The sequence below is a fragment of the Piliocolobus tephrosceles genome, chromosome 19 (assembly GCF_002776525.5).
Source record: "Piliocolobus tephrosceles isolate RC106 chromosome 19, ASM277652v3, whole genome shotgun sequence".
Classification (NCBI taxonomy): Eukaryota; Metazoa; Chordata; class Mammalia; order Primates; family Cercopithecidae; genus Piliocolobus; species Piliocolobus tephrosceles.
The window spans coordinates 36,116,304-36,127,575 of NC_045452.1; the positions used below are offsets into that span (position 1 = coordinate 36,116,304).

At 54.6% G+C, this 11,272-nt stretch overlaps 1 protein-coding gene and 1 long non-coding RNA gene across 2 annotated transcripts in view; one reads left to right on the forward strand and one right to left on the reverse strand.

Moving 5' to 3' along the window:
• LOC111526514 (alpha-crystallin A chain) overlaps positions 1-4,886 on the reverse strand; it is a 25,282-nt gene extending 20,396 nt beyond the window's left edge. Inside the window, exon 1 of the mRNA XM_026447460.1 lies at positions 4,761-4,886. Within this exon, the coding sequence (XP_026303245.1) occupies positions 4,761-4,862 (102 nt within the window). The 5' untranslated portion in view covers positions 4,863-4,886. The remainder of the gene's footprint in view (positions 1-4,760) is intronic.
• A 4,110-nt stretch (positions 4,887-8,996) lies between these two features.
• LOC111524415 lies at positions 8,997-11,272 on the forward strand. The gene is made up of 3 exons (XR_002725781.2): positions 8,997-9,138; positions 10,617-10,679; positions 10,873-11,272. It is a non-coding gene; the product is annotated as an uncharacterized LOC111524415 (long non-coding RNA).

The following is an 11,272-nucleotide window of genomic DNA, read 5'->3' on the forward strand; positions in this document are numbered from 1 at the left end:
TTTTTGTGTTTTTAGTAGAGACAGGGTTTCACCACGTTGGCCAGGCTGGTTTCGAATCTTTCTTTTGTTCTTTCCTCTGGATGTATTCCGCTGTTAACGTTTGTAACTCTAACGTGGTTCCTTTGCTATGGGTTTTACCTTTTCTTCACTCGGTGTCAATGTGAAGATCGGTGTTTCCCTTTCTTGCCGAGGCCACATCCCACAGGTTTAGCCGGAGAGCTGGGGCTCTTCCCGCAGTGCCCTGGAGGGAACAGGGGCTGGCCCTGCAGGAGCCGCCGCACAGCCCAGTGAGGGGTTTTCAGACATCCGGAGTGAAGCTGCCCAGAGCCTTCTGCAGTCAGTCACCCGGCAAGATTGAACACTCACTGTGTGTTTGTTCTTAGCCCACCTGACCCAGGAATGATTGGAGGCAGGCAGGGGGGCTCAAGCCCTGGGCATTCGCTGCGTTCAGAGAAATGAACAGTTCCTAGGCAAGTGCTGGAGGAGGGAGAGGAGCTGTTGACACATCACCCGTGACAGTGACGCTGCTGCTGTCACCACACCAGGGGTGTCCTGAGTGCTTCACCTGAGTGGACCCCGGACTCCCCACGGAAACCCTCTGCAGTCAGAACCACGGCGACCCGGGTGCCGGGGAAGCAACTTTGGCACCATCCGGAAAGTTACAGGAAGCTCCTGGAAGCTTCCAGAGGCAGAGCCTGGGCTAAGCCCGCCACAATGCTGCCCTCCTCATGTGGTCTGAGCGTGGAACGTCTCCCTTTGCTTTTCTGTACAAAACACGGCTGTGCTGCCAGTCCTCAAGATCCGATCTGCGGTCCCAGCCCACCCCGGGCACTCGCTTCCCCTTCAAAGACCTCTCAGCGGACAACTATTGTTCAGGCCCTATGGAAGGGAACGCTCAAGCCGTCAGTGACAGGCGACATGGCTGAGGGTGTGGGACGCAGTGGGTGCTTAGTGACAGATGAAGCGTGGATGGTGTCTCCAGGAGTCAAGCCAGGCTCGCCGAGGAGGCTGGACACCGCTCTGGGCGTGAGGACAAGGCCGGTTTACCTTTGGTTCCCGAGCAGGATGGCCCACCTTACCCCCGCTCCCGGTGGTTCCGTCCTGCCTCGAGGGGCAATCACACGGTGACCGGGCCTGCGGTCAGAAGCAGGTGCTCTCAGAGCCAGGTTCTGGCTCCATGACTCCATGTGCCTGGTCAAGGCGAAGGTGCTAAGGAGGCCCCCGCAACCCCCCACCGCCTGTGGACACCTGGAGAGCAGAGAGCGGTGCTTCTGAGGGAAAGCAGGGAGGTGGGCTGCCGGGGGTGTTAGCTCCCCCAAAGGTGGGGATCGAGAGGAGAAGGCAGGTGTGGGGGCTTTGGAAGGTGACCTGCGAAGCAGGAGTGAGTGAGGGGGCGGGAGGCAGGGTAAGGAGCAAAGCCACCAAAGGCCCCTCCATGAGAGGGTTGCTGGTGCAGGCCACTGGGGCCGATCTCACTGAGGATGTCAACTGTGGCACTCCTGGCTCTCACATGGGCCGAATGGATCAAAACCCCAAGAGCAGGGAGGCAGGTAGTGCGGCCCCTCAGAGATAGCCCCCTTAGCTTCCGTGGGTTCAGAGGCAGCTGCAGGGTTCTGGCCAGGGCAGCAACAGGCTCTAGCGCCAGTGCCAGAGACCATGACCCCTACCAAACCAGGGGCATCTGTCAGGGTTCCCAGAGGAACAGAACCCACAGGACAGAGCCCATAGCATAGGTGGACAGAAGGATGAACGGATGGATAGAGGGAAAGAGATCTATTTGAAGAGATTGGTGGAGGCTGTCACTTCCAAAATCTGCCAGGCAGGCAGCAGGCTGGAGACTCAGGCAAGAGCTGACTGAGGTCTCGAGTCCAAGTTCTGCAGGGCAGCATGCTGGAGAGCCAGGGAGGGTTTCTGTATTGCAATCTTGAGGGAGATGGAATTCCTTCTTCTTCAGGAAACCTTAGTCTTTGATCTTAAGGCCTCTAGCTGACCGGGCAAGACCCACCCACACGACGGAAGGTCAGCGGCTTTAATCAGAGTCTACTGACTTCAATACGAATCACATCCACGCAGCTGTCCACCGCAACATCTAGATGGGCATTTGACCAAACCGGGCGTTGTGGCCCAGCCAAGTTGATGCATGACACTAACTGTCGCACCGGGGGTGAACCCAGAAAGGTTAATTCATCACTAAACCAGGAAGGTGAACCTTCCTGCTGCTCTCAGAGCCTTGAGGAAAGAGAGTGCATTAGGGCTGAGGACAGAAAACCTCTTCTTCGATGATTGCTACTAAAATTACCATAACCCCCCAAGAAATGGCTGCACCACGGGTGTTGTTATTTGTTTTTCTTTTTGTTTGTTATTTTTATGCAGATAGGGTATCCCTATGTTGCCCAGGTTGGCCTCGAACTCCTGGCCTCAAACGATCTTCCTGCGTTGGCCTCCCAAAGTGCTGAGACTGCAGATGTGAGCCGCCACATCCGGCCACAGGAGTTAATTTTTTCACGTGCAAAGATTTCGGTTCTCAGTCAGTGTGGGTCTGCACTAGCTGGGAAAACTGTCCAGAAACTCATCTGTGGTGAGAAGGAACACAGCACGGCCCTGGCGTCCAGAACCACCCAGATGCTCAGCACCAGGCTTCTGCTTTCCTCCTGGACATAAACAACCTCCTGGAACGCCAGCTGAGACAGGGGCCACGAGACCATGGCAGAAGGAGACGAAGCAAGGCCACCCGTAATCGTGTCTAAGCACAAAAGCAAGGTCACCGCACGGCCCACGAAACGCTGGACGCCCCTCCTCTTGCTAAATGAGTGGCTGCTGACCTGTTAGAGAATCCTACCGGGCCCCTGCGCCCTCACCACCCCAATCTAAAACAAACCCCACCTTAGGCCTTTTCCAAGCCACCCAACCCGTGTCCCATAACACCCTGTTACTGAAACGCCCTCAGTTCCCCACGGTGCGAGCAGTCTGGCCCGGTCGCCTGCAGGTCTGTGTGTTCCTGTGGGCTCTGGCTAGGGGGTGCCGCCGGTGGTCTGCCCAGGGCAACTGGATACCGAGTGACAGCCGACCACACGGGGCCCTGGTCACACACGGTGAATGATGAGTCAGCCCTGGTCCTTGAGTATGCAGGAGCCAGGGGTCCCAGGCCCATCTGCAATTTCCCCTCCTGTTCTCACCAATCAAGCCCCATGACTCCACCAAAAACGCCTCTCCACATTGCCAAGTGCGGCCCTCAGCTCCAGGCCTCCCCCGGCCTCCTGGGCGGCTGTCAGCAGGCCACGCCCCTTTTGAGCGCACTGGCTCCACCTGGCCTCCCGGATGCGCGGCCCCCTGCTTCTCCCGCACTGCGAGCTCCTCCACCGGCTCCTCCCCACCAATGCTGGGGGGGCCCGGGGCTTGGTGCTTGCATGTTCTACTTCCGTCCACACTTGGACCAGCCGGTTGACCTCATCACGTCCTATTTCCTGTGCGCTGGCTCCACCCTAGGCATCCACCCGGCTTCTCCAAGGCTCCCCTTGGATGCAGAACAGTGTCAGATGCAGTATCTGAGACCCAGCGTGTCTGAAATCGGCTCTTGCCGCAGCCTTTCTTATCCCAGCTATCAGAACTTCATTTTTGGCCGGGCGCAGTGGCTTACGCTTGTAATCCCAGCACTTTGGAAGGCCGAGGCGGGTGGATCACATGAGGTCAGGAGTTTGAGACCAGCCTGGCCAACATGGCAAAACCCTGTCTCTACTAAAAACACAAAAATTAGCCAGGTGTGGTGGCAGCACCTGTAATCCCAGCTACTCAGGAGGCTGAGGCAAGAGGATCACTTGAACCCAGGAGGCAGAAGTTGCAGTGAGCCGAGATTGAGCCACTGCACTCCAGCCTGGGCAACAGAGCAACACTTCCTTTTTCTTTCTTTTCTTTTTTTTTTTTTTTAAGAAACGGCCTCTCGCTATGTTGCCCAGGCTGGACTTGAACTCCTGGGCTGAAGTGATCCTCGTGCCTGGGGCTCCCTAGCAGCTGGGATTACAGGCATGAACCACCACAGCCCTAACCCCAGGTGACTGTATTTGGAGATAAGAGGAGGTAATCAACATTACATTAGGTCATAAGCAGGGAGCCTAATCCAGTAGGACTGGTGTCCTTATAAGAAAAGAGAGAGAGACACCAGGGATGTGTGTGCCCAGAGGAAAGGCCCTGTGAGGACACAGGGAGAAGGCGGCTGTCCGCAAACCACGGAGAGAGGACTCAGGAAGAGCCAGCCCTTCTGACACTTTCATCTCAGACTTTCAGCCTCCAGAACTGAGATAATAAATGTCTGTTATTTAAATCACTCAGTCTGTGGTATTCTGTATGGCAGCCCAAGCAGACTGAGACATACCCCATCCCTGATTTATCAGCTAATTCTGTCACCTCTACCTGCAAAAACTGTCCAGACTTTACCCATTCCTCACCACCCCACCAGCTTGCTCCACGACACCACTGTCCCCTGGCTGGATGGTTGCCGTTCTGCCTCCCTGGGTTCCTATGTATGGCTTTGCCTCCAAGTCTATTCTCCATCCAGCAGCTGGGGCAATCCCTAAAACCAGGATTGCATCGGGCCCCTCCTGGGCTCCACATTTTGCCTGATTTCCCTTCTTACCCAGGGGAAAAGCCAAATTCTTTATGGTGATCCGCAGTGCCTTACAGACCCAGACCCAGCCTCCCCTTGTTCCCAATGCTCCGGCCATGCTGGCCGCTTGGGGTTCTCTGAGGCGCATGTGCCCTCCTACCTCAGGGCCTTTGCAAGGCCTGTTCCCACTGCAGAGAGTTCTTGCTGCAGTTCTCTGCATGGCTGGTGCACTAATTTCCTTGAGGTCTGTACCGAAAACCATCCATTTTGTGCTGCTGTAACAGAATACCACAGACTACACACTTCAGAAAGAACAGAACTTTATTTCCTCCCAGTTCTGGAGGCTGAGAAGTTGGCAGGTGGGCCTTCCTGCTGTGTCATGCCGTAGCAGAAGGTGGAAGAGCAAAGAGAGGGCAAGAGAAGGGGGGGGACAGGATGCACCCTTTCGTAAGGAACCCAGCTTCATGATAACAAACCTACTCTCATGATTATAGCACTCATCCCTTCATGAGGGCCCCGCCTCTCACCGAGTCACCCCAGGGCCGAATCACTCCCATTAGGCCCACCTCTGTGTGTGAAGTTTCGTGCTTCTTTAACTGCATTTAGGGAAATTTACTTGTACGTTTTCCCCAGGGGAACGACGAGAGGATGTGAGTTTCCTACGTGTTCATTTCATATCTGCTTTTACAAATTCACAGGGAGGTGAGGAAGGAGCTGGAGTTCTCTCTGCGACTGATGTTTGATTATTTGATTCAGGAATTTCACTTCTGGGGACCTGACTTAGGGAAATGCTCTCAGAGACGTGTGCGATGTTGTTTGTAACAAGCACACGTGGCGATGTCCCGGGCCCCTGATGAGGTGGCTGCTTGGGCCTGTTTGTACCCTGTGCCGGAGGTGCAGTCTCACTCAGCTCCTAGAAGGAGGGAGGCAGGTCCAGGTGTTGATGGTTAGATTTTTTTTTTTTTTGTTTTTTTTTTTTTTTTTTTTTGAGAAGGAATCTCCCTCTGTCACCCAGACTGGAGTGCAGTGGCGCGATCTCATCTCAACTGCACACAGAACCCAATGAGATGATCTACTACTCTTTTGTGGGTTTATCCAAAATGTTGCTTCTCTATTAGAAAGAAAAAAAAAAAGCCCAGGGACTGGCGCACAGACACGTTCAGGAAATCCACGTGTGCACAAATGGGTTGTTTTTGATTTCCTTGTTCCAGGAGACCTGGACAAAAAGGAAGAGAAAGTTCTAGCCAGGAGGACACCAGCAGACCATCATCTGGAGTCCAATCTGGGAGTGTCAATCTGTTTTTTCCCACCTGCCACCCCCTCTACCAACCCGTAGGGGTTGTTTGACCAGGGCCACGAGCACCTCACACCTAGCGGACACCCCAGGGGCTTCTGGAACTCCAAGTTCATAGTATCTTTGTGTTTCTAACGTGGAAGTCCACCAGCTCCTCATCCCAGAACAGGCTGTTTCCTTGGAGTTCATGCAGAGAACGTCAGAGCTGGGAGGAGGCGAGAGCCCCAGATTACACGTGACCAAGGTCCCACCGTGAGACTGTCAGGGACAGCGACTCCCTGTCAACCGCCCATGCTCTGCTCTTTCTGTTCTCTTATCCAGGCTTTTCACTCCTCTGAGCCTCAGTTTCCCCAACTATAAAATAGAGATGAAGGCAATGACCACTCACCTAAACAGCACCACAGCTGCTGGAGACAGGACAGTCCATGGCCTGCAGAGGAAGAAGCTGAAGAAAGAGCGACTGAGGAACTGGACCTCCGAGGGCTCTAGGTCGCGCATGGCCTGGGGTGGCTCTGGGAGTCGGAGGGAGGCAGCTGGCTCCATTCTGGCCCCTGAGCCATGGGACATCCTCCCCTTGCTGGACAGGCATGCAGACCGGCCACCTCCACCCAGTCACCCCTAACCCAAATGCCCACAGCCTCTTCCAGCCCCTACTGAGAACCTACACAAATGGTCTCAGAGGAACCACGGCCCCGAAACTTCCACAAAGCTACCGGCATGGCGGCTCTCTGAAGCCACTGGGCACGCCACCAGCTCATTCTATCTGGCTCACCAAGGACCCTTATTGGGTGGAACTGTCCACACCACCAGCCCGTTCAACCCAGCTCACCAAGGACCTGCATTGGGTGGAACTGTGTCCCCCAAAGCGATGTCTTCAAGTCCTAACTTCAAGACCTATGGATGTGATCTTATTTGGGAGTGGGATCTTTGAAGATGTAATGAGGCTAAGATGGGGTCACACTGGAGAAGGTAGGTCCTCATCTAATGACTGGCAACCCTGTAAGAAGAGAGAAATTTGGACGCACACGCACAGAGAGGTCGTGTAAACATGGAGGCAGAGGTAGGAGTGAGGCTGCCACAGAGCAGGAGCTCCAAGGCTTCCAGCACCCACCAGCAGCCGGCAGAGGCGAGGAAGGGAACTCCTAGAATCTCACAGGGGGCGTGGCCCCGCCCACACCTGGAATTCAGACTTCTGGCCTCCAGAGCCATGACAGAGCACATGTCTGTGGTTTAAGCCCCTCATTTTGTGGTACTTTGTTGGGCTGCCCCGGAACACTGATGCAAGCCTGGATTCATCCATTTTCCCACTGCTATAAAGAACTTCTGGCCGGGCACGGTGGCTCATGCCTATAATCCCAGCACTTTGGGAGGCCGAGATGGATGGATCACGAGGTCAGGAGTTTGAGACCATCCTGGCCAACATGGTGAAAACCCATCTCTACCAAAAATACAAAAATTAGCTCGGAGTGGTGGTGCACGCCTACAATCCCAGCTACTCGGGAGGCTGAGGCACAAGAATCACTTGAACCCAGGAGGCAGAGGTTGCCATGAGCCGAGATCATGCCATTGCACTCCAGCCTAGGTGACAGAGCAAGACTCTGTCTAAAAAAAAAAAAAAACTTCCTTGAGACTGGGTACTTTCTAAAGGAAAGTTTTCATTGACTCAGAGTTCTGCATGGCTGGGGAGGCCTCAGAAGACTTACAGTCATGGCTGAAGAAGAAGTAGGCACCTTCACATGGCAGCAGGAGAGAGAGAGCAGGAGCGAGCGAAGGGCGAAGAGCCCCTGATAAAACCATCAGTTCCCGTGAGAACTCACTCGCTATCATGAGAACCACATGGAGGAAACTGCACCCAGGATCCAATCACCTCCCTCCTTCAACACGTGGGGATTACAATTCGAGGTGAGATTTGGGTGGGGACACAGAGCCTCACCACATCAGAGCCATTCTGCCCTCCCTGCCCTGCTTCAAGACCTGGAGTGTTTCTGAGAGTGGGCCCAGCCCAAGGAGGAGGTGGGTCAGGACGCTCAAGTCCTGGTCCGCCTCCCACTCACAGCTGGGGTCCTGGCCAGTGACTCCATTTCCCTTTCTGCTGTCTCCCTGTCTATAAGACAAAGGGCTGGTCCAGCCACCTCAAGGTCCCCTCCAGTTCCATGTTCCCGGGGCTGAGCAGGTCCTGGGCCTTGGTGTCGCAGAGCCCAGCATCACAGACATGCCCACCCTGGAGAGGTACCGGGACGTGTCTTTGCTACATCATAAGTTAGGCAGAAAGCTGTGTGGGACGTGGCCCTGCCCCGGTCAGGACGGCGGACACATGTGAACACCGCACAGACACACCCTACCCCAACACTACCCGGAGCACCTGGGTGGCTTCCTGAATGGCGAGGCATGGTGGGCACTCATGGGTCTGCTGTGCACCCCACCTGCAGGGCAGGTGTCCAGCAGACAGCAAGGGCTGACAGGTGACAGGATGGCCGCCAGGCAGGCCAAGGCGGGGCCAAAGGAAAGGGTGGCTGCTCAGCTGCGGGGCATGGACACTCAGCCTCTACTTCCTCCTGGGGTGGCGAGGGAGGGTCAGACCGGATGTGATCATGCTTCAGACTGCACGGGAAGTCCTGGGAAGAAGTGGAGCCCGCTTCAGCTGAAGGGACAGAGGGAGAGGCAGGGGCCAGACAGAGCGCCGACCACCTGAGACCCAGGCAAGAGACAGTACGGTGGGTGCGGGTACTGCCTGGTAAGGGCTGGGGGAGAGGACTGAGGAAACCTTCCCTCCATCAACATGCCATTGAGCCCTGCCAGGTGAGAGCCGTGTGGTTCCTGGATGACTGTGGAGCCCTCACTGCGTCCCCTCAGCCCCTACCCAGCCTGTCCCCAGGAGCAGCACGGCTTGGCACCAGCATCTCTCCAGCTGGCAGCTGCCCCACTGGGATCCCCCAAATGCCCTGCACACCAAGGGCCGGAGGGCAGCCCCCATGCTGTGTTCCAGATGGAGGGAGAGGTGGGGAGGGGGGAGCGGCACTGGGGAGGACTGCGCCGGTCACTGCCAGGGAGGGAAAGCCTCAACACCACCCCTCTTATCCCCCCATCCCCCGCAGCCTCCCAGCAAGGTTGTGGCCCACAGCAGACGCTCCCCACGAGGTAGAGCCCGGTTTCCACACCTGGAGCAGCTGCACCTGGAAGTGGGGCTCATCTCCAGACCTGAGCAGCTGCCTGCCCCAGGACAGAAGCCACCGCCCACAGCCAGGTGAGGCCATGTGGCCAGTCCTGGTCAATGGACTGAGCATGAGGTGATGTGTGCCCAGCAGTGGGGACTACCATGCACTAAAGGCCAGGGCCACTGGGTTGGGACAAATAAATACAGCAGGTCCTCAAATCCCATCGTTTCATTGTAGGGAGCATTGAGGAGGTCTCCCCACATCCACGTGGGTATTCTCCAGGTGCTCCAGTTTCCTCCCACATCCCAAGTGCACATCTCAGGCTCACGGCATGTCTACATGGGCGCAATCTGAGTGAGTGTGGGTGTCCCACAGAGGCCCGTCCTATCCAGGGCGGGTGCCCGCCTTGGCCCTGAGCTGCCGGGATGGGCCCTGGCCACCTGCCACCCTGAACTGGAGAAAGCAAGTTGGAAAATGAGTGAATAGATGAATACAAACTATTATCAAATACAAATTATAAAGCCTACGGTAATCACACAAACGCATGACAACAAACGCCGCGTATGAGGGTCACCGGGGAGCCTCCATACTCGCAGTCGCTTGTCTTTTAGCTGTGCAGTGGGAGGAGGTGCTCCCAACAGCTTGTGCTTTGCAGACATTGATTCCTTGATTTCACCACCACCACTACCATCGCTGTCACTCGCGGGCTTCCCAAACATTGGGTAGATAATTGTCTCACTTGTTTGTATTAATCCTTCCTATGTAGGTATAGTTACCTCAACATGTAGGGATAGTTTACATTTATTTCAATGTTTAATATTAGAAGTGTTTGCGTCTTTAGAAATTTGGTGGTGCTTTTTGTTTTTTGTGGGGTTTTTTTGGAAATAGGGTTTCACTCTGTCGCCCAGGCTGGAGTGTGGTAGTGTGATCACAGCTCACCACAAACTTGGCCTCTGAGGCTCAAGTGATCCTCCCACCTCAGCCTCCTAAGTAGCTGGGACCATAGGCACACAGCAGGCTAATTTGGGGGGTATTTTTTGTAGAGATGGGGTTTCATCATGTTGCCCAGCCTGGTTTTGAACTCCTGGCCTCAAGAGATCTGCCCACCTCAGCCTCCCAAAGTGCTGGGATTATAGGTTTGAGCCACCATGCCTGATCTGGTGATGTTTTGATAACAGAAATATGCCTTAGGAATTTTTTTTTTCAGAGTTTCACTCTTATTGTCCAGGCTGGAGTGCAACGGTGCGATCTTGGCTCTCCACAACCTCTGCCTCCCGGGTTCATGTGATTCTTCTGCCTCAGCCTCCTGAGTAGCTGGGATTACAGGCATTTGCCATCACGCCCAGCTAATTTTGTATTTTTAGTAGAGACGGTGTTTCTCCATGTTGGTCAGGCTGGTCTTGAACTTCCAGCCTCAGGTAATCTGCCCACTTTGGCTTCCCAAAGTGCTGGGATTACTGGTGTGAGCCACCGCACCTGTCCTATGCCGTAGGAATTTAACTCTTGTTTATATCAACTAGCCTGTGGTAAAACTGGTTTCATTATATGTTGTCTTGCTTAAAATCAGTTTCCAGGAACCTGTGATGAAATTGAGGACTTGCTGTATACCGTTATCTGTTTGAAAGAAATGGTAAGTACCAACCATGGCCCCTGTATCCATGGGGCCTAAGATGAAATGCCCAAGGTAAAGGCGATGGCTTCCGTCTCCCAGTCCCCCGAGCCTGTCTGATCTCCAATACTAGTTCTCTGTCCTGTGCAGCACCCCTTGGGAAGCACTGACTTTCTTCTCCCCATCCAGTGGTCCCAAATAATCATCTCTGTAGTTGCAGAAGCAGAGAATTGGACTGAGCTGTCACATTGCCTAAAAGCTGGAGAACTCCGCCCTCTAGTGTCCGTCGCCACAGCAAGTGGGGCACTACGTTCCATTTCCAAAGTGGAAAGACGGTGCCTTTAAAGATGTAACCCCAACGGAGGTCAAGGTCTGAAAGGGGCAAATTCTTTCCACGACTCCAGCCTGATAAAGACACCCACAACCCTCTCGCCATTTGCAAGATTTGATCCAAAACCAGCTTCTAACAGCTGCCAAACTAAAATGCCTTAGAGACATGGGGTAGCCAAGTTACAAACGCACGCTCCATTTGATGCAGCCATTCCACCTCTAGAACTGTTCCCTACAAATACAGAGGCGCACATGTGCAGTCACCTGTGCACAAGACTACTGTT